The sequence below is a fragment of the Phaenicophaeus curvirostris genome, chromosome Z (assembly GCF_032191515.1).
Source record: "Phaenicophaeus curvirostris isolate KB17595 chromosome Z, BPBGC_Pcur_1.0, whole genome shotgun sequence".
Classification (NCBI taxonomy): domain Eukaryota; kingdom Metazoa; phylum Chordata; class Aves; order Cuculiformes; family Cuculidae; genus Phaenicophaeus; species Phaenicophaeus curvirostris.
In genome coordinates this window covers 11,388,383-11,412,227 of record NC_091431.1, presented here as the reverse complement: position 1 = coordinate 11,412,227, position 23,845 = coordinate 11,388,383, and the positions used below count along the sequence as shown (strand labels likewise).

Here is a 23,845-nt window from a genome sequence, read left to right as displayed (position 1 = left end):
AAGACACATGCAATTTGTTCCTGCTCTTCCCAATATAAACAATGTAATATGCATCATATCTAAATAACCTTTTAGTACTTCTACGTACAGGTGATTATGTGCCTCAAATTGTCCATCTTTCCTGGCACTATTCATCATCTTTCATGTCTAGCTGGAGATAGTATAATGTTAATGATGGATGAGGAATCTTGCCTTAAGTTATACTTCGTGTTAAGACTAGTATACAAAATAAACGTATAAGCAATGTACAAAAAAACTTATTTGAGCAAAAGTACGACATAGGAATGGTGCTAGCAGCTAAACAAAGATGGCAACATTTTCAAATGAGAATTTCTGTCATAACCCTCAAGTACAGGGATTTTCACTACAGACTATCAGCCATTAAGATTCCGTGACTTTAGGAAAATAAAATGGTGAACTGAGACAAAAAGAAAACTCAACGTCAAGTATTCCAACATGTTACTGATCACTAGAGAGAAAAAAGATTCCAAACAGCCATAAGACTATTAAGTCGAATACTGCAAACCAGGACTAAGAAACAGGGTATTAGCGCTACTGTGAAAGGACCTGTCATTAAATTGCACACATACTTATTTTGACCCTAATCAGGGCCTCTGAGAATGACTGAAACTATCTAATGAAAGATGAAACTGCATAACCTAGTGGGGAAAAGGAGAGCTACCACTACAGCACATTACCACACACTTGCTCAATTCATCCTTTGAAATGATATATAACATTTCTTAAGATTAGGTTTGATTTGAAATAATTTTCAAAATTAAATATCCTCCACAGAAGGTGTTTTGGTTTGTTTAAGTTAAAGAACTGCTAGGATTTGTGTGTTTTAGCCCAACAATGAAGTATAGAAAGCTTATCATGGTATTTCCTAGACAGTTCAATAACACATACATAAGGCTGCCACTACAATCCACTTACACTATCCTCTACAGCTGGGCTAATTAGCAACTAAATCAAGAAGTGATAGTAGTTTATTGTTGGATGGAAGCTTATCTGTTACCAAGGGAAGACTGCAGCGTAAACTGAACATGCTCAAGTCAAACATAGTTAGTAGTTATAGAAAGAAAAAATATAATAAGTACCGCAGCAACATCTGAATACTACTATGTGCTGTAGTAGGGCTATTTTCAAGTCCTTCAGCTGCAAGTAAAATCTGCTTCGATTCTCAGACAAGCTCATGATAGAACTGATCAGCTCAGTCCAGAAAAAGTTTATGAAAATTTCCATTTAAGCACACAAACAAAAGGATACTCAAGCTTCATTATCAAAATAAGTAGATAACAAAGTCCTGCAACTTTCTTTTCACCTGTTCTCTTACAGCAGACCTGCACATTATGAATATGTGGATTTATAAATAAACCAAAAAGAGATAGATTCTGAAGTACAAACTTGCCTAATATGGACCTCATTAGTGTTTTTCAGCTCCAACACTATGACAGACACAGATCCTTCCGATGGAATGATTAGAGGAGGAACAGTTAGGTTCTCTGGATAGTGGTCCTTGGATTCTTCATGCTGCTGTTCAGCTGTGGCCTTCACACTATCATGCCTCTGGAGTTTCTCAGTGACATTCAGATTTTCATCAATACATCCTTGGGGTTTAGCATAGAGGATGGCCTTTCTGGGGACTCTGGATACATAGTCCACTGCACATATATCTGAGAGCAACTCCAGATTATTTAGAAGATCTTCTGGAAATTTTACTTGGTAAGTGTTTTGGTACACTTTGGGAAGCGCAGTAGCCCAAAGGCCACTGGGATACTTCAGCAATACGTTAACAACTTTCTGCTTGAAGTCACTACTAAGTGATGCAGGCGGCGTCTCCACACTTGGTTTTAACAAAGGGTCTGCTTTTAAAGAAGTAACATTCTGAGATGCTTTTTGTTGCTCTGTATCACTTTTTGCTGTTGGTGGTGTTTTCTTAACGGGATAAAGAAGCCAATCCATCTGATCACCTCTTGGTACTTTCTCCACCTTGGAAAACAAAATGTAGAGTCAATAATGAGTTGCATCTCAATGTGTATTTTATACAGACTTTGAAGTGGACATGCAAAGGGAACTAAGCTTGAGGCAGTTACTACAGCAACATTTCTTGCAAATTCAAAATCCCCATTTTGAAGGACACCAAATACACATGACTACATCACTACAAACAAGTATCTAATCTATGCAATACATTTTGGACTTGCTTCCAAAGTATAGTCTCTCTTTTCTCCTAGAAGGACCAGCAGATGATGACAAACTCCACAATTGTAGGTCTTTTGCACATTAACTGCCCTGATCTTCCACACAGATAAAGATATAATAAACAAAAGTTTCTGTCACAGTTTAGTGAGGGAAAGGGGATTTGCTTCAAAAACAAGAGGACACCATCACGGAGTGTTGCAAAGGTTGTCTGCTGTCTTGCTCAGGGAATCAATTTTCTTTAAAAAATTCTGAAATTAAGGAAGAAATTTCTGTATCATAATATATTTAATAATAAATTTTATTAGGTCATGTTAAACCACACCTACAGTCTCTCTCTGGACCCAGTTTCTTTGCCAGCCCGCATGTCTCCACCCTTTGCTAATTTCAATAATAGGCATCTCACATGGCTTTGAGGACTGTAGAAACATACCATAATAAAATTCCACTTCCTAAAGCTATGCAGTTTCAACCTAGATCAATCTAACCACATAGGAGGAATATTTATATAGAACTGAGTAACTAAAACTCTCGTCATTTTCACAATGGCCCCAAAGCAAGAACAGCTCCTGCAATAAGAAAGTTAAGGTTTGCATAGCTCCGCTTTGATGTTCCTTCCTAACAGAAACAGCTTCCATCACTTTCCTGGGTCCACATCACACCAAAGTCCTTTTCAGAGCTAGATGCACAAACGAATCATTGACAGTTGAATTACTTGCTGCTACTCAGGGGTAGCATTTACCTTTGTGATACTGATGTGCATACCCATCAGAACTTTATAAACCTTGACAAAGTCATTCTTTGCTGTTCTGTCTTAGCAACGCACAACAAAAGCGTAACAAAGATGACTTTAAGTATTATTTTACATAGCAAGAATAATACATTTCACTCATTATCAAGACATTAACGAGACAAGAACATTTAGTTACAGTACATTGAAAAAAAAAAAGGCCATTACTATGTCAAGAACCATGCATTTTCTCCTATTTGCACCTCTCTGTGCTCAGCTCAAACTGCCACATGATGACCTGAGTTCAGAGAGCCAGCAAAACCACCTAAGGGCTACTACACAAGCATGTCTCCATACACTTGCTGTGCATTACACTGTCTACACTGGTGCAAAAGCAGGCTATCAAACAGTTCTTGGGAACAGGACTCAGTCAGCTTTCATGAACACTAGCACACACGCTATCTAAAACTGACACAAAGGAAACAGTTTTCATAGACATAAAAAAATACTAACCATGTTAGAGAATTCTCATGAATTCATGGTGGCATGGCTGAATCCTTCTTTATCAGTGAAAACCAAAGTGGTAATATTTCCTGCAAGGATACTATATGAGGTGGCAAACTAACCTCTTTGGCAACCTTCAGCTCCCCGAATTACTGTCAATGTGTCTACAAGCTTTAAGACTTGAGTCTTTCTAAGTAGGCTCAATAAACCAAGGAGATATTCCCTTTTAATTGCGAGGAGAGTTAGTATCCTTTCAACATCTATTTACTAAAGAATAAGTATCTGCTATAGTAGAAAATACAAAGAAATCATATAAAAGACTTCACTCTACCTGTGATAGATTCACCAAGTTCTTAAGCATCTCTGCTAGTCAGCCTGATATAAGAAATGACAAAACATGTCTGGCCATGTAATTTAGGAGGACTAAAGCTGTCTTCAGTTATTCACAACAGGAAGAAGCTATGTTTGTACCCTCTGGTATCCAGAATTTTATCATGCCTCTCAAACTACAGTCAAAGAAAGAAGCTTAGTAAAAAACAAGAAATAAAAATGCATCAAAGCCTTGCAAGAGCTTAGAAACATTGTTGAGAAACCAAAGCATATCAAGTGAGTGGCCCAAAGGAAAAATCAGGGCATAGCAACTTGGCAGGCAGTGACATCCGAGACAGAAAGGAATTGATAACAATGTCCCAGGTGTCCATAGACAAGATTGAAGAATTCGTTTAAATGACCAGCCAAGGAAACTTTTAGTTTCAGAAAACACTTGGCATTATCAGGACAACAATCTCTGAGAAGGCTGTGTATAGGAATGTATGGCAGTTCATCCTGAAAGAAGCTGGAAGCAGAGGTCTACCTTTATTCACCCTTTCTCTTTGCCAGCTCTTTTTAACTAGTGCTGCATAAAGACGAATTCATTTTAGCTGACAGGACTATTAAACCTTGCACACTAATGAGAGAGGATCTTTAGAGACCTTTAAGCCTCTTACCTCCAATAAAAGCTCTGAGGTTTTCGAGGCATTGAAGCAAGCTCTGTTTGAAAGAGACTGTGGACACTGACTAAGCAAGCCATTTCAAGACAAAAAAGTACTATTTTCGTAAGTTGTTTCAGCTTACGCCAGTGTAAATAAGCTCAAGTAGAGATTGAGTGCACTCTCAGCAAGTCTGCAGATGACACCAAGCTGAGTGGTGTAGTTGCCACTTTGTAAGGACATGATGTCATCCAGAGGGACCTGGACAGGCTGGAGAAGTGGGCCTGTGAGAACCTCTTGAGGTTCAACAAGGCCAAGTGCAAGGTCCTACACCTGGGTTAGGGCAATCCCCGTTTTCAGTACACAATGGGGGATGATGTGATTGAAAGCTGCCCTGCAGAGAAGGACCTGGGGGTGCTGGTTGATGAGAAGCTCAACATGAGCCGGCAAGGTGCACTCAAAGCCCAGAAGGCCAACTGTATGCTGGGCCGCACCAAAAGAAGTGTAGCCAGCAGGTTGAGGGAGGTGATTCTGTCCCTCTATTCCACTCTCGTGAGACCTCATCTGGAGTCCTGTGTCCAGTTCTGGAATCCTCAGCATAAGAAGGATATAGAACTCTTGGGACGGGTCCAGAGTAGGGCTACGAGGATGATCCAAGGGCCGGGGCACCTTCCATACGAGGTCGGTCTGAGAGAGTTGGAGTGGTTCAGCCTGGAGAAGAGAAAGCTCTGAGGAGAACTTATAGCGACCTTCCAGTACGTGAAATGGGCTACAAGAACGCTGGAGAGGGACTATTCATAAAGGCTTGTGGTGATAGGATGAGAGGCGATGGGTATAAACTGGAGAGGGGCAGATTTAGGCTTGATATAAGGAAGAATTTCTTCTTCATGAGAGTGGTGAGGCGCTGGCACAGGTTGCCCAGGGAAGTTGTGGATACCCCATTCCTGGAGGTGTTTAAGGCCAGGTTGGATGGGGCCTTGAGCAGCCTGAGCTAGTGGGATGTCTCTGCCGATGACAGGGAGGTTGGACCTGGATGATCTTTAAGGTCCCTTCCTACCCTAACTATTCTGATTGTATGAATGCAAAAGAGGAGCAAACCCACTCCTTTTGACATACACATACAGAGCAGCTGAATGTTGGCATGCTCCTGTATGTGCTTCTATAATAAAAGCTTTGTATATGTGTGCTTGACAACAAGTGAGTAAAACCCTACGTTAACATATACAATTAAAAGAACCACTTTGCCATGCCAGCATGACCAAGATAACACCAAGTCTTGTGTAATTGCGTGTACAGTGATGATCACAGAGCAGGGTACACTAGCAAACTTCTACAGCATCAATAACTTCCAGGAAGGAAGTGCAGAAAGCACTTCCTTGAAATGAGAGATTCTAATTAGAGAAATTGTCCTTCATTTTCAAGATCACATTCACAATTAGCATATGCGGTTATTTTCTGCCATTCTTCTGCAAGTTCGAAAAGAAAATGCACAGTGGAAGTTGGCATTTAATGTCAGTGACAGAGTCTCATCATAATGTGGCAAACAAGAAAAATCTGCTCCATGACTCTTGGTATCTAGCGGGGCCCCAACAACTGCTCTAAAACACAACAATCAGAGCTGTTGCTCTAATTCAGTGAGAATAATTCACTGGAAGTGTGATGCATGAATTCTTTCAGATATGGTTTAAATATGCCACACAGAAGCTAGCATACCCTGGCATATGTTCTATAGAGTGCATACAGACACATTTCGCTGACAGGCACCTTAGATAAGTGCTACAGTGTGAAGGCAGCAGTCATATACCTTATATTGCTCATGAAGTTCCTTACATTGCACAGGAAGTTCCACTCACAGCAAGCTGGAGCTCAAAGTAATGAGGAAGGTGTTCGCAGCCTTGACCAGCAATACCTTGCATCTACGTATTTGGCTGATATTGTATTTATCTGTCAGAGGCAGCCACTACAACTCCACGCCCCACTGTTTTTGTCATTCATCCTACAGTAAAACTCTCCTCAGGCACTGGTGAGCTAATGCTCCACTTCTCCCTACTCTTCCAAGTAGCTGCCTCTGAAAGCAAGAGCTAAAGAATCGGAGAATCAGAGAATAGTAAGTGTTGAAAGGGATCTTAATGATCATCCAGGTTGCACAGGCTGGCATCACACACAGCAAAGAGCTTTTCCCTACAAGGCTGTGGAAGCCCCTTATGTAATCAGGTTATAGCTTATCCTTGGGATCTACTCCAGCTTTTACAGCTTCTGGTCCAATGTGCAATCATTTTGTATAGGAAGCTATGATAGCCAACTTCTTACCCTAAATGTCAGCCAAAAGGACATATTAGTAGGCTTGTCTTCAGCCAAATCTCATGTCAGATGGGAATCTGGAACAGGACAAGAACAGGACTAGAATATGTTGCCAAGAAATACTGTAGAGTGTCTGTTGTTAAAACATGACTGGAGACAGTCCTGGGCAAACTACTTTATGGTAACCCTGCTTGAGCAGGAGAGTTGCACTAGCTAATCTCAAGATGTCCCTTCCAGCACCAGTGATTCTGGGAAATGTTTGTGCAATGTTAGAAGAACCAGCTCAGTTCTTGTGAATTTCAGTTATCACGATGTAAGAACCACCTTCAAAATTTGCAGGCCTCTTACAATACCAGGGAAGGCAAATCCATTTTTAACAAGGTTTTTGATTTAACAGACTTTTCAGTCACTAACTCTGACAGGTATGTCAGTTTCATTAAGAGGGACCAGAAAAGATCACCTATGATTTTCAAACTGGCAACAACAACAATAAAATCTGGTAGATTCTTCAAGGCAAACACAGAAGATACTTTCAGCCCTTTAACTGAAGTGAAAACTTTCAGATGCTACAATGACTCAGAAATCTTTCTATTTCTAGTATTCATTACTTCTGTACTTTATTGAAACATTAAAATACAAGTCATACTGGGCATATTTTTGCCAAGATATCCCTTGTTCAGGTTAGGCTACTGCTCAGGGCTGAGTAGTAAGCTCTGCAGAGCTCAGGAGAGTCTTTAGATTGCCCCCTTCTGCCTATCGTCCTTGCTCTCCTACTTTATCACCTTGCAAATCACAGTGAAGATAATTATTCTCCATGGTTCCTGCTGGTTTTGAGATTCTGACTTCCAAAACTACAGAGTTATAAGTTAAACTCCCTGATGCAATAAGCAAACTGAGACATCTAACAACTCCGTATCACTGAAGGCTGCCCTTATTCCTTGCATCCTTATGCCAACACTGAGGATCAGCAGACACTTTTGTCATCAGTTCTTTTTGGCTGCTCTAATTTTCACATCATAAGACCCTAAGGGGTCAGAGAAGTGCAAGATTTAACACACAAGGAGTTTCAAGGATATGTGAAACAGGTACAAGGAAAGATGCTGTCAAATGGAGCCTGACTTCATTTGGTGGCTCATCGTGTTGTTCAACCATTCATCAATAAGACTGAGCTTCAGGAACATCGTGTGACAGCCTGTTTTAGCACTCTTTTTGAACAGCAAAGTTATTCTGGATCTTGTGTCCTCACCTGGCTCATTTTCACACATGCTATGAGACCATCTTCTTAGTAAGGCCGATATCAACTGTATTTTTCCCTGTGTTGTACTATATACAACACAACTAGTGAAATTTTAGTCAGAACATGTCTTCTGTTCACTAAACTCTATTCTAAATGGCTAGTGGCTCCGTGTCTAGTACTGAGATAACCACCAAAGCAAACTGTCAGACCAGAGGCTGTTTCTTTTAACAAGCATGGCAAAAGAAAGCTATGATAATGTTAGAGCTTATCTGCAGGAGGCAGTTTGTAGGGCTTACGCAAAACTTACGTTCATACATACCAACAGCCATGATAGCCTGCTCCATTGTCTCTGTTCACAGACTCCATTCCAGCTCAAAAGAACACATGATCTATTATGTTTAATTAGAGTAGAATTTTTTATTCTCTCAAGTCCACTTCTTTAGAATGACTTTTGCTTCACAAAGCTTAATCAGGGTACAGAAATTCTTTCTTGAAACTAAAAACCTGACAAAACCAAAGCTGCTCAAGGAATGCAACTCGTTACTATGGCAATCCTCCTTTTCTCTGAGCAAACCTGTTTAAATCACTCTGAACACCACAATAAAAACTCAGCTGTCAGACGTATCCATACATAGTACTTGGTTCATTAAGAGAGGGGATATTGCCCAGGAACAGAGAATCACAAAACAAAAGCCCTAATGCTGTTTTTGTCGGCCTGTTTACCAGCTGATCCTACTATCTTCCTAAGCCTTGATTTTCACTTTCTGCAAACAGTCACAACTTTCATAAGATGTAAAAGACGAAGAATATTCTGAGAACTAGATACTGTTAAGAAAAAATTAAATAAAATATCCAAAGGGAGGGCAGAGTTAGACTGGCAATAAGGAAGAAATTTTTTATAATGAGGGTGGTGAAACACTGGCACAGGTCACCCAGGGAGGTAGTGGAGGCCCTATCTCTGGAAATATTCAAGGTCAGGTTGGATGGGGCTTCTGAGCAACCTAATCTAGTTAAAGACGTGCCTGCTTCTGCAGGGGGGGTTGGACTAGATGACCTTCATGGTCCCTTCCAACCCAAACCATTCTGTGGTTCTATGATTTCATCCTGCCTGTCCACTAGGCAACGTACACAAATCTCATTCTTGTCTAAAAATATATTCTACCTTCCTGTTTGTTAAGACAAACTTCAACTTGTAATGACTGCTTAAACAAACAAACAAAGGAACCACAGACACTAAAACTCCACCTAACAAAAACTGTGGCAATTTTCCTCTTCTTTTCTCCGTCTTGGTTTTTTTTTTCCCAAACTACGTATCTTCGATAAGACAAACAGTCTTTGGGAACTTCCTAGCACCATCCCAGACATCCAAGAGATAAATTTCAGAACACTAAACTTTCCTTCACTGTGTAAAACCTCCTCCTCGGAATAAAGAGCCAAGCAAACATTCTCCAGTCTGATGAGCATTTTCATACAGTATCAGCCAATACAATACTAAAGTACTTAAGCATACTAAAAAATAGGCTCAGGTATTACATATTCTTTAGCCATATGTTTATTAAAAAGCAGTAAGACGATTGACCGAGAAATAGCAGACAACTGGAGATGAAACCAGTGTCTGATGACAACAGATTAATGGCTAAACTGATAGGTAGCCAGAGTCATCAGGATGCTTTAAGAAAAAACTTCTTTGTTCTAGAACTGTTGAAGAGCAAGGATCTCTCTTCTAGTACAACAGGAATTTCCAAATTCAGAATGGTAATGATGTTTTTCTACCAGCTCCTTAAGAAACCAGATAAAAAGACTATGGCGGCCATTACTATAAGAAAACTCTAGAAGCAAGTGTAGAAGCATGCATCCCTTCTTTATGCCAATTAAAGGTTGGCTGCCTACTATTTGCTCTTTCTTCTCTTCTAACTGCAAGAATGAATTTGGGAAGACCAGTGGAAAAAAAAGATGATAGAAGAGAGTTTCACCTGACAAACAACATAGAGGGGACTGACATATTTTGTCATCTTCTCAGGTTGATGTACGAGTATGAAAAAAGGCCACTACTAGCAAGAAGCCAGCACCAAGCCTGGTTGGAAAAAATCAGCTGTAGAATAATTACATACAGGCAGGTTGACTTAGTGCATTAGAAAGAGTTGTACTGGGTCAGAACAAAAACGTTCCTAGCCTGACATTCTCTTTGACAACAGCAGGTGCCTAGGAAAAAGCATAGCGGATAGGACAAACAGTGATACCTCTCCTATTTTTGATATTCCATAGGTCAAGCACTATGAATTAATGACAGGTTCTTTGAAATGAAGTAGTTCATGCTTTTAAATTCAAGATGATGATTATTCCCGATTTTCCTTCTCCAAGTCTCTTATTATTTTATAGCCCATATCTCCGTATTTCCCCACCTAAATAATCTAACTAAAGTCATGGATTTGGTATGAGTAACAATTACCTTCATCCGTCACTCTTCTGAATCACTTTTTCACTTTGCCTGATCTTAGTAAGTTTTCATTTGTGTATTTTCTGGGTGGAGACGGAAGGAGAACATCTGATTTTGATATGATTCTATGGCATGCTTATACAACATGTTTCCCCAGTGCTACAGAGTTTGCTGTTTTGTTTCCTATTCATGAGATCAGAGACCAGACTGTCTTTACAGGGAAGTTTGCTGCGTCCCTGGGACCCGCATTAGCGATGTCACTAGACAACTGGAAAGCTTAGTACAGCTTTTGGACTGTTACCCACCACTGCTCTCTACTGTGGTTACTCATGACATTGCTACAGAAAGTCTAAAGTCAATCAAAAGAAATTTCAGGGGTCTGGGAAGAATGCTACAAAAAACTCAGAGGTACAAATAGTATTGTTGTCAATCCTCCAGTAGTGAGGAGAGACTTTGGAAGAAACAGACAAGCCCAACATATAAATACGTGGCTCTAGGACAGGTGCCTCCAGCAAAAGTTTGGGGTTTATAACTGTGAAAGAACCTTTGAGGCACAAGGCATGATAGAACCTGACAGAATCTGAACTGATACAGAAAACACGTCTTTGGTTGTAAGCTGGCAGGACCGATTGAGAGGGCTTTAAACTAGAATCTCTCAGGGAAAGGGACACCAACAAGAGAGCTGAAGATAAGCCAAAGGTCAGTATGACATTGCCTCAGAATGGCAATGCTACCAGGAACATTTACACTGCTCCTGGAAGCACAGGTGGCTCATGAGCACATCTGAAATGCTTGTACACCAACACCCACAGTATGAAAACCAAACAGGATGAACTGGAAGCGTTGGTCAGTTTCCACAGCTATGATGTCACTGGTATTACTGAGACTTCCTGGAGTAAGTCTCACATTTGGAGCGCTGGGATGAAGCCCTGCAGGCTCTTTAGGATGCATAGGCAGGGCAGGAGAGGTGAAGAAGTCACACTGCATGTAAAGTAGACTTTTTACTCCTTACAGAAGAAGGAGGTTGAGAAACTCTGGGTCAGGACTAGCAAGGTGGAAAACAAAGGAGATGATGTAATGGGTGTCTAGTACCAATTGCTCAGCTTGGATGACAGCATTCCCAATTCTATATGGAATTAGGAGAAATCTCTGGATCAATTATAGGAGATTTCAACTTCCCAGACATCAACTGGGAATACCAGACTGCTGTGACAGCCAGCCTGGGAGATTCTGGAAGTGTGTGGAAGGTAACATCTTGTCACAAGCACTCAGTGAGCCAGCTGGGAAAGATGCCCTCGTAGACTTGCTACTTGTGAATAGAGAAGGACATGCATCAGAGGATTCTCTAACTCAACACTAGGAAGTATTCGTTTACAGAGCGTGGTCAAGCACTGGAACAGCTTTCCTAGGGAAAGGTGGTCGATGCCCCATGCCTGTCAGCATTTCAGAGGCATTTGGGGAAAACCCTTAACATGCTTTATCTTTGGGTCAGTCCAGAAGGATTCAGGCAGTTGGACTGGAGGATCATTGATATACCCCTTCCAAGTATCACTTGCTTATTTTCCTACTGACCCAACATTTTTACGAAGCTATTATAAATGCCAAGACATCTTTTCCCAAGCTCAACAGTCCACAAAGGAAAAAGAAATATTTTTTACTTTAATGAGAATCCTTCTCATTCACTGCTGTAGTTAAGTCTCAGTTGCAATTTTATGGGCCAATCACCTGATATTAGGAAGTTTCATACTGCAGAGAGCCCTGATCTTTATAACCCTGCATTATTAAGCAGCTGAACTTGTATTTTCAGCCTTTACCAACTCACCCACTACGATCCTTATCTGCATGTGTTCAAGTGTCCCTGTGGAATCCCATCATGACTTCCTGCCTTTCTGAAGGTCAACCATTTCAGCTTTGCCACATTTCCAATCTTGCCACATTTCCAATCTTTTAACCAATTATATATACATAAAAGGACCCGCCCTCATGTCCTAAGACTGCCTAATTCTCAGAAAGTTTTTGGAAAAAAAAACTCTGGAAATTCAAGTAAATGTTTTGAGAAAAGATGTAGGAATTTAGCCTTCTCTGAATTGTCATATCTAAATCATTACCTCCCAAATCATTCATAGAGTTCAAGTAACTGAGGAGAGCTGAGCATGTGCAAGGAAAAGTCTTTCAAACATACACACTGCTCCGTAAGGTGGTTTATAATTAGACTGCAAAGCAAACCATTGAACATACTGCCAGTTCCAAAAGTAAATTTATTATAACTTTTGGTCTATTTGTGGCTTCCAATAAGGAAAAAAAAGAGAAAACTTGTTTGTTACAAGTCTGCATGCCTCTCAGTCTCATAACTCAGCTGAAACATTCTACCTCCCTCAGGGGTTCAGCTGCCTGCATCCCACGGATTCATGGTTGAGCCAAAACAAAGCAGAGCTACATAATTTGGCTCAGAATTCTAAATAAATTGCTAAGGGGTGAGAAAGACTTGTAAGAAAAATGTGTAGAAATATAAGAAATAAGTACGATGGCTAAAACGGGGATCACCGACTGGTGAAAAATGCATGACAAAGTAATTCATCAAACAGGAAGGTATAAGATTCTGACAGAAAAAAATGAAAATGGAAGGGTCATCACCAGTCATCACTTTTTTCAAAGCATTAGAAGCAGACAATTCAGCAAGGATCTGACCAACAGAGCTGCTGAAGCGGACTCTTCTTTTCCTGACTGAAACCTGTCTGGGCAGCAAAGACTTATTTGGTATTATATAAAGGTGGTGAGCATATTTATTCTCAGTCCAATTGCTCATTAACGCTTGGTTATAATGTGTGAGTGCTAGCCACTATGTCATTACTTTGTACTTTTGCATTTAGCTGTGCAAAACATGTTGCGACAAGAAAAATGCTCAAGCAAGCTAACGTAAAGAAGCAAGTAACATGAACCAATGGAGAACATGTTCAGCCTCGATCCTTTGCTCTACATCTTCTTGCGTGAAAGGTGAAGACTGAAAACAAGATTGTTAAGTTGCAACTTAGTGATTTTTGGAGGCTTCAGCTCGCAAGATAAGAAAAGCTTCTGTTACTGGTGGTTGTAACCTAAACACAGAAATTATCATTTCCCAGAAGTCAAAAAAGAAATTCCTTCCTTTCATACAAAAGTTTAGGAACATGAGCTATTCAGAAACTATACCGTGCACAGCAGAGTCCTCAAATGATGAACTCAGAAATGCTGGAAGTATATTATGAAGTTTATTGCTGATGGTTTGTAACTAAGCTACTAAAGACTAGTATGCATTCAATAAAAGGATGTGCTCTCTCTTTAAGAAGGTACTGAGTAAAACACCAGGCATTTTTTTCTGTTCTTCTGAAGCTGGTAGACACTCCCAGTCTAAGTAAACAAATTCAGAAATTAGCTAGGGAAGCATCTTTACTGACACTTCAAGCGCACAGTGTGCTGCCTGGCATTTCAAAGGATCTACAGAGTTATACACCTGCAGACAACCTTCATGTGAAAAGGCCTGGGTCCCAGTTCAAACTTCTCCATGCCAGAGCCATCGCAATGGTTTACATAAGTCAGTAAACTGAGACAGGCTTTGCAGGCTCATTAACAGTTGTCCACAATAAGGCTAACTGTGCCAAGACAACTTGATAGGTTGTTGACTGCTGTTGTACTGTGCTTGCTGTATTACAGTGCTTCCACAGATTTAATGACTGCTTATTTACGCTAAAATGACCTTATTTGCTTGCTAGAAAGTGGAGATAGACCCAACAAATAACGAGCAAATGGACAATGAATCAGACTGAAGATCCTGGATGAACAGTAACCTTTTGTCTGGAACATTAGTAAGAAAAAGACTAAAATTTGCTGAGTGAATTAAGTAAATCAAAACATAACAGCTTGTTCCACGAGTAACAGAAACTGATCATCAACCATCAAAATAAACTACTGCTGTCTGCTTGTGTTACTGATGCCTGTAATAATATGTCACAAATGTATTTTATACGTGTGTTAGAATACCATATATACATGCCATCACAGTTCCTGAAGAACAAGTACTTAATCTTTGTGAAACCTGGTTTTGGCACCTAAAGTTGTGACATGAGAAAATAAATAGCATGACAAGTCCCTTCAAGCAGACAGATACTCTCATTACTTCAATATCATTCTGATGCCACAGATCAACAGATGCTGATGAAGTTCAAAGTGTTTGTTGATATGACTGGCTTGTTAAAGCAAAGCTTAACAAAGCTTTGATGCAAAGTTGCATTATACCATAAAGGAAACATGGATACAGAAGAGTTAAAGCAGATCAGCTGAAGGGCCTTAACCCAGTGCAGGCTCATCCCAATACCAGCTCCTAACAAAGAACAGAAGTGCCCATAACAGACATTGGAGATGGGGAGGATGTGGGGGCAGTGAGGTGTTGAGCTATAATCTACCTCCCCAACAATATCGCACTTTACTTTCATCTATTATTGTATCATAGGCGTAACTTAAACAGTAAAATTCTGTAACGTTGACTTAAGATGTGAAAAAGATCTGTGGAAGAGTCTATAGAAAGATAATAACTACAGACAGACCTAAGCCTGTTCACACAACATTTGTTGGTAGCTTACAGATTTAAGAGGAGATAAATCAACCAACATGGAAAAGCCTAAAATGCAATGCGGGGGGAAAAAATCCATGGCAAGGAGAGCAAACGTCATCAGCTGCTGTTTGGGTTGCCAGTGTTGGAGTCAGTTGAAGGTGGCAACTCAGCAACCTGGAGCGCTTGCTCCAGGAGCACTTGTCTAGAGGCTACAGAACTGACTTTTCTTCTCCAAAACAACACTGGTCTAGCCAACAGTTATTTTGAGTGTTGTTACAATGTGGAGGGGAGGGACTTCCTTCTTTTCTTTTTTTTTTTTTTCCTTCACTGCTACACATTGTGAGACAAAAAACAGCACTCCTTAAAGTAACGCTTGGCAAACGAACACTCAGAAATCTTCAGGGCACTGGAACCTTCCATAAAAATGACACTGAGTACTTACTGTGCACACATGAGGCCAGTTCTCAAGCTGACGGAGCATTGCTGTGCTAAGATCCTCCCAGTACATTTCCTGGTAGATCTGTGGCATCTTTGACAGCCAGACACCACTGCTGAACTTGGTCAGAATCTCCTTAATGCGACTTTGAACTTCACTGACATAAGCAGCAGAAGGTTCAGATGCAACAGTATGTGGCTCTGCAACGGATGTGTTCAAGTTATCTGTTAAAAACGAAACACAGTCTTGAAGCAAACATAGCAGACAGGCTATTACATATCTACTTAAAGATTAAACGTGGGAGCTGCCAGCATAATACCAGCCCTAAGATGTGGTTCTTCTGCCTGGCATGGCTGTTTCAGTCAGTTTCTATTGACAAGAGCCATGAAAACCTCAGAGATTTAGTAAATGACCTGAAGCTGAATCACCTTAGCCCTTTTCTTAAGAAGCTGCTAAACGTTTCTTCTGAAGAGATCCTGAAAGGAGTTATAGACCCCTCAGCCACACTGTTGCTGAGAGGCTGCACTGTGGTGGTTTCCCAGGAGGAGCATAAGACCATTTTTATATGAGTACAAACACAACAATGATACAGCAAAACACTCAAGCACGTTCTTCTGAATTCAGATAGGTGTACAAAACAGACAGACTGAGGAAAGTCTGAACCCAGCACCCAGCCTTTCTGGGCTACTGCATCCAAGGAAGCCCTTTAGAGGAGCAGGGAAAGAGACAGCATCTGTCTCTTTGGACAGATGGACTACTTTGGAGAGTTTCATATACTGTGTGTAATAATTATCCCAGTTGGAGGTTCACATCACTAGCTTGCCTGCTCCCTCATCTCTACTCCTCTTCTCTCTTTGGAGGGGTGTATTTGCTACCAGACCTGAAGGTATACAAATCAGCCTGACAGGTCTCAAAGAAAGCAGTCATCAACTGCACAACTGCTGGTAGCCAGGCATGCAGAAGGGTATTTTCTGGACAGCTAGGATAGTGTGCTGCTTACTCCTGAAAGACAGTATATCACTCTCCTATACCAGATTCCTAACCTGGCAGAGAAGATAAGCATAGTCCTCCTGTTTCCAAGCTATTCACACTACCTTTGTGATTGGCTTTGACACTTAACCACACATGGATCTTCCTAGAAGACAGAAAGATAGACAAGTGAACGTATACATTTCCCTAGCACCAAGAAATCAGTGAGAAGGCTCACTCACTATCTTTATTCAAAGCAAGTACTAAAATGGATTTTTCTTAAGATGACATCCAATCTAATGTGGTTAGTTGATAAAAATTTCTTAGTGGGCAAATATACCATTTGAATCTACGGAGGAGCTTCTGGACAGGTGAACTTGCAGCTCCTTTTGAAACCGTGCTGGGACAGTCTGTCTCTTCTCAGACCTAAAATTGAAAAGAAAATTGCTTCAATCATTCTCTGGAGTTTGAATAGCATTCCATTTGCTTACAAGACCTATACATAAAATAAAACATAATTCACATATTTCTAGCAGCCCCCCTGCACAAGATTAGTACTTACAATGTTCTGGCTTGGACGACAACTTTGTCAGCAGTAATAAGAGGGACCAGCAGGTGGTTTCTAGGCTTTTCTTATTATTGGGATTATTGTGAGAAACAAAACACATAGTAGCAGTAGGAAAGTATCCAGGCCTAAAATAGTTAATGGTGTTATATTTGATACATTCAGCTTCACTATTTGGTCTTTTACTGCAGTGGAGAAGTCAGGGTTGCAAATGCACCGAAATGGCTCTTCACAGAAGCATGGCAGGTTGCTGGGAACATCAGGCATCTTCACATCACAGTAGCCACTGCACATGCACCCACCAGACTCTGCAGATGGTCTCAGTCCCATGGGCCAGTTCTAGAATTCAGGAGCAACCAATAGAGGTGACCACAAACTTCATCAGTCACAGAAACACCAAGGGGGATTTACCTAGCCTCATCTGGGCTCTCAGAAGGTAGAATAGTGGTCAAATATGATGCTGAGGCTAGCAGGAAGAAGAAGTCAAGACTAGCACAAGTAGCCCTATGTGGCTTCACAATCACCTTTAATCAGAGCCGACCCATAAATCAGAAAGAGGCCTCTCACATAAACACACCTCTTCTAAGCAGGATTTTACAAAATTTAACATGAACCCATCTCCCTCGCTTTTCTGCTGTCCCTGTAAGATGAAACACCTGCTCCTCCATCAGCTACGGGTTGTCATTCGTTCCAAAAATAATACTTCTGTACTGGGCCACATCCCACAGCATTAGCAGCGAGGACAGCCACTGCCCAACACAGCATTTTCAAAAGCAAGAAAGGCATGCCCAGAAATGCTGAGCAGCTGATCAACTAGAAGCATATTTGTGAAACACAAGTGGGATGAGACTCAAAAAGCACAAAGGCAAAGTTGCCCACGTGAAACCCAAACATTCATACCTTGCACTTGTTGGGTTTCTGAAAAGCCTCTTCCAACACCTGCCTCACAGGAAATCCCTCTACTCTCTGGGCATAGCTCATATCCTCACACAAAGCAGCAGCACAGTCTCCTCTTAGAGGGTGTGCTGTGACTGGCCACATAGACCCCACAAGAAAACCAGGACCCCAACCCTCTGTACACATATTTACCAGTATGGACAACTCCAAGCTGGATAGATACCCAAGGAAAAAAGTCCCTTTAAGGGGAGCAGACTCAAAAAGAGACTAGGCAGCAAGCAAAACAATCCCATGAGCTAGACACACAGGTAACAGAAATTCTCCCACGCCTGCTGACTCCCAGCAAGAATCCATAGCTGTGCTCTAATCCTCAGAGCCACACACTATTGCTGCCACCTTAAGCCACATATCAGGTGACATGGATGACATGAGTGCAAAGTATGCCAGCAGGAAATGCAGCAAGGTTTCAGTGAGGAAGAGGGCAGATGTTCACTTCTTAAGGCATGCCACCTGGAACGCCTTGGAAAGGAACTGTGTTAAAGCAAACTGGAATTTGGATCCTCTCAGTATTAAGAGACTTAGGGTGGTATCTTCTTGCACTTCCTGCTGCAGTCCAACAGCTTCCCATGGAACAAAGCGGTGCTAACATCAGCTTTGAGACTAGTTATCAGTTTCAAGCCCTGCAGTAAGACTAGGATCTTGTGATGCACTTCTTGCTAACAGACCATAGTGGTCTTACCTATTCAAAGATGGGATGTAACACATCCAAACAGCGGCAGGGCCAAGACATTTCTCCCCAACACTGAGGTATGGCAAAAGCTCCCTGTAAGGTCTCATGTTTTTCAGCTGCTAGAAACTGTTCCCAGCAAGAAGCCTCCTAAAGAAACTTCCTAGCAACACCAGTTTGGGTCACCAAACATCTCAATTTGTTCTCACCTGTGTTGCTGCTGTCCAGCTTGAAGGATGTCTCCAGTTAGCTTTACAAGCAAGGTCTGTCCCACCTTCAGTGGGTTTGCAGGTCCACAGCAACATGCTCATGACACAAGCTTACCACGTGACTGCTGCTATAAAGACAGCCTTTAAAGTCTTAAGATCCTGCAACAGATGTCTGCCTGAAGGCCTGGGAGGGCAGCACCAAACAAAGCTGGCATAGCTGCAGCTACCTTCAGTATCTCCCCCTTGTCATTTGGGTGTGACAGAATAGAGAGCCTATTCCTACTACAAAATGCTTTCTGGCTTTCCATCAACTAAAGTGGACAGCATTGGAAGTGCTTTTTGCCCTACCTGTTTTGGGACAAAGGATCTCTGCCTTTTAGAGAAGTTCAACTTCAAAAACTCCAACTCATCTGCACCATGGGAAAGGGAATGTCTGTGCAAACCCACTCCCACATGTCTCTGTCACCGCGGGATATCTCGGTCCTTCTCTCCTCTGCACAGCAGCCTCCATGACAAAACAGAGCACAGAGCTCAGGACACGCTTCTCCACTCCAGCTCCACCCAGCTGGCTCAAGAGCAGAACAGGGGTTACCTCAGTCCACGCTCACGTCGTCAGGAGCTGTGCTGCAGACAAAGAGGCCCATCTCGAGTCCCCACGCTCCTGCTGGGGCCCCGGCCTCACTCCCCTCAACTGCCCCATGCAGCACCTCTCTTTTACTCGGCCTCGACCTCCAAACCCTCCGCTCCTCACGCAGACACCGTCGCCTCCTCCGGCTTCCTCGACACTCCTACCACTGCTCTACTCTCACCCACCTCAGCCTCACAGCCTCAGCCTCCTGCCACCGCCCCCCCAGCCCCGGCCCTGAGCAGAGCCCTACCGACATCCACCCAGCAGCCTCAGGGCTGCCCCACACTCCTCGGAGCACCTGCCCCCTCCACCAGCACCAGCGTGCCGGGCAATTCCCCCAACAGCCCTGCCGGCAGGGCGCTGCCACAGCCGAGGGCCCTTTGCGGAGCAGCGGGAAGGTTACGAGGTCGTGCCGGCAGCCGGCAGGAAAATGCTGTGCTATCGGGCACAAAAGCTGAAGCGCTGCAGCTCTCCTGAGCGCTCTGAGTGCATCCCCATCTCCCCCTCTCGCACTCAGAGCCCTGACGCACGCAGGACTCGAGCAGGCGACGGGGGCAGGATGCGCCTGCTCGTCTTCCAGAAAGAGCAGGCATCACGACAAGATTAAGCTCGCGCTCCGCTCCCTGCCACTTGACAGCTACGCCGCTTCCATTCAGAGCAAGGCCGATCTCCTGCCCATCCCGGTGACCACCAGGATTACCGCCACAATCACGGCTCCAGCAGACCGAGCACGACCACAATGGGGACACGGCAAACGCTTCCCCGCCACCGTCAGCTGATGGCCCAGCGCGCCCATAAACAACATAGAAAGAGAAATGATGGGGCAGCAGCTGCGTAAGCCACCGGGATTAGAGAGGCTCAAAGGGGGCAGCGAACCAGCACGGATCGCTAACCCAGCAAAACCGCAGCTCCAGCCCTCAGCTCGCTTCATCCAAACACAGTCGGGCAGCTGCTGGGTCCCAGCACGGCCACAAGCGCTAACGCTGCAATGGAGAAGCCAGTAAGAGATAAACAGCAGCCATCGGCAGGCAACCACGACCCGGAACACGCAGCATCACCTGTCACCTCCTTCTGCTGGCCACCACGCTGGCCACGACGCCTCCCTCTTGGGCCTGGGAAGCAGTGACAGCCCCACACACCCTTGGTGGACACCTTTGGCCAGGTGGCTCCACAGAGGACACGGGAGCTGGCCAAGAGCACAAGGTACCTACAGCAGCCTCCAAAAAGGCAAAGGGTGACTCACCTTCTGCCTGGTTACTGACAGACATTCCAACTTCACCTTCTGCAGGGGTGGGAGCTGGGATTCCCATGTCCCAAAATGCAATCCTAGCATGGCAGGATGCAGAGGCCCATCACAAAGCTTGCAGGGGGTCCAGCAGCCACAGAGCACCCAGCCAACAGGTGCACAGGCCTCACACTGCAAAATCCCACACCTGATACTTTCCACACCCCAGCTCCGCCTGTATGGTGGTGGTACAGGCTGAAAAAGGGGCCTTCACACACAGCGCTCCAACTTCACCTTCAGCAGGGGTGGGAGCTGGGATTCCCATGTCCCAAAATGCAATCCTAGTGTGGCGGAATCCAAGAGTCCACGATGCTTCATTTCACCTCACTCACACACCACATGCACACACTGACCTGTTTACCACAGTGACGTGCCTCTGCATGGGAATTTCTTTAGATGGTCCACTCCCAGTGGCTGGAGGTAAGGGAGACCGGGCACTCTCCGTAGTGGGTTTCACCACTCCACATGCCACTTTGCCTCGTGGTGGGCGAGGAACAGCCCTCTTGCTGCCTTCTTCTGACATGTTCAAAGACCTGGGCTGTCGCAAAGTTCCTTTGGGCTTTCCTAAAGAGTTGGCAGACATAGCTGTGAGTACCGCTCTCCTCCACACAACTGAAAGAGACTTCAAGAACAAAAAACTCCTTCCAGGGAGTCCATGCTTTTCCAAAAGATAGTCAAGGAAGTTCTCAGCCACAGTGATGGGTCTCTGCTACAGCATCATGGCTCGCAACCAAGGACTCACAAACCATAATTTCCACTGTCATGTTGCAACAGGAGACATGTCTCCCTTTACACTCTCAGAAAAGCCATGCACCTGCGAGGTGCCACAACAGGTCACGTCTCAGCTGGAACCCATGTTCAGGCTGCTGTTTACCACTCAATGGCAGCAGCAGCACCCAGAGGTGCAGTGCATGCAGCCTAACTCCACCTCTCCTCAGCACCTTCTGCATTGACACGCAAGGTGTTCCTTCTGCTTCACTCTGTCTTGTGAGCACCCTCCCCCCACCCTCCCACCACACAGCAGAGGTTACAAAGCATACCCGCAGAGGAACACACCACAAAGGCCTTCAGGCCACACTGGGGTAAGCACAGTCTCGGTCACTTTGCTATTTCCTTGCTGGCTGTACCACACAATTTTAATGGCCCAAAACACTTCTGAGGCGTATGGTGGTGCAAGACAGTCAACCAATGTGTTTTTATGGTCATTGTTGTTTAACTGGGATATGAGTCACCCGTTCAGCTTCTCAACTGGTGGTAAGTGATGGTGTGGTCACAGGAGAGGAAGAAGCAGCAAATCATTTGTTAGAGACAAGAAAAAGGGAATACAAACAAACTGCAAGACCCATTGTTGCTCCAAGCTACCAACTTGCAAGCAAATGGGCCTGATTCTTCAATACTCCACTAACAGCAACACAACAACAGTACCACAGTGAGTGAAAGCTGATTCACGGGCTCTGGAAAATACCGCTGCAGCAGCTTATGTAAAAAAGCACAGATGCACAAAGAGCAGCCCCTAGGCATCAAAAATGAGGCACTCTGGCACTCAAAGCAGCAATAGAAGCTGCTGAACCAGCCACAACTGCTGCTGTAGGGGCTTCTCCCTGAGAGGGCACAGCTCATCCCTGCCACTCCATGACGGGCTGAGTTTGGCGTCAAAGAACAAGTAGGCTCATTAGCACACATCCTGCCTGCATCTCAACCACATTTCTCAGAGAAGCACAGGCATGTGGAAGTGAAGCCAAGTGTCTTCCAAGAACTTATTTTTCAAGACCTTTCACATCTCACATATGCACTCGAGAAGAACTGTCTCAATAACCATGGCTGACAAGCACCAGCACCCGTGCCAAGAACAACCCCAGCTCCTAGGAACTCTTTACCAGGACCACACAACCCTTGGTTGTCATTAGTGACCCACCCAGCTCAGACTTTTGGTTGAGCAGCTGGCAGAGTTCTTTCACAAAGGCAGGCCCTCCACAGCTGCCAGGGGCTTACCTGCTAATGCTACTGGAGATGTGTTTTTCAGCCTCATCTGGCAATTCACCTGCCGTCCCATTTTCCTTTTGGAACTCCTCTGACGAGCCACCAGTTGAGCAACTGACGCAGTCTCACTGCAAGCAACAGCGCGGCAAATGACCTGGTTGGAGCAGAAGGGGAACAGCAGGGAAAGTAGTCAGCAAGGCCCAAGGTCATCTGCAGCATCATGAGGATTTGCAGCCATTTCCATGCCTGCAACTGCTGTGACGTGCAGGCCAGCAAGCAGTTCAACAAAGGCTTCAGCAGCAGACACAGACCTTGGAGACCTCCCTCTCCTTTTGCAGCGCACCTCAGAAATCAGCAAAGCAGACAGCAAGAGCCTCTGCATCACCCTCTTGCATAAGGTTGGGCCCCATCAGCAAACAGCCCGGTTTCTCACTCCCATCCTACAGGCCCACCATCTTTCTTTATAATACTGGGAAACCACAGGCTTCCAGCTTGCCCTTAGTCCTCATGCCAAGGCTCAGCAATGGCTCTGGGAAGACTCTGACGCTGTGCAGCAGGGCTGCCTTTGCTCCACTTAACAGAGAAACAGCACGGGCACCATGGCTATACAGATTGCCGTGCAGGCACTGGACTGGCCCTCAACAACAGCCTGGCCTTGAGCAAGCCCATGGCTACCTTCCTGGCCTCCTAAATAGCCTCTTGCCTCGACCTCCCCTTGCCACATATCAGCAATTCTACCACAGGCCATCCCTTGGAATGGATGCAGGAACCCTGCTTCAGCAAGCCCCCCTATCACACACATAACATTCACTTTGACTCACAGAGGAGATGCAAGCCCAAATTTTTGGGCTGTTCAACTGCTAGCAGCTTGAAAAGCCAGCTGGACAAGTAGGATGCCACAAGGACAATCACCCAAAAACCCTTGAGTGAAAAGTAGGAGTCTGTGGTCTTAGGGGCTCTCTCCATGTGTCTCAGCCATGCTCTGTGGTGGTAGTACAGGCTGAAAAAGGGGCCATCACACACAGCACCACTACCCTTATAACCCTGGCTCCCAGCAAGAACAGGCACTGACAAGTTAACACAGGAGAAGCTCAAAGACTTGACTGGCACATCTGAAGTTTATAAAACAGCGGCTCCAGAAGGGGACTTTTCTCACAAGTGAAAAAGGGGCAAACAAAGCACAAA

The 23,845-nt window shown here is 43.9% G+C and overlaps 1 protein-coding gene across 4 annotated transcripts in view; it reads right to left on the bottom strand.

The window, feature by feature from the left end:
* TDRD7 (tudor domain containing 7) overlaps window positions 1-23,845 on the bottom strand; it is a 46,712-nt gene that overhangs the window by 12,936 nt on the left and 9,931 nt on the right. For 3 of the 4 annotated variants that reach the window (XR_011339411.1, XM_069880553.1, XM_069880552.1), the window contains exons 3-7: window positions 22,673-22,814; window positions 21,034-21,244; window positions 16,710-16,795; window positions 15,407-15,624; window positions 1,412-1,992 (exon numbers count right to left, since the gene is read on the bottom strand). Coding sequence is in view for 3 of the 4 variants with exons in the window: in XM_069880553.1 (XP_069736654.1) it covers window positions 1,412-1,992; window positions 15,407-15,624; window positions 16,710-16,795; window positions 21,034-21,244; window positions 22,673-22,814 (1,238 nt within the window). In the remaining variant the exon portion in view is untranslated. The remainder of the gene's footprint in view (window positions 1-1,411; window positions 1,993-15,406; window positions 15,625-16,709; window positions 16,796-21,033; window positions 21,245-22,672; window positions 22,815-23,845) is intronic. The other variant, XM_069880554.1, reaches the window with a different exon arrangement.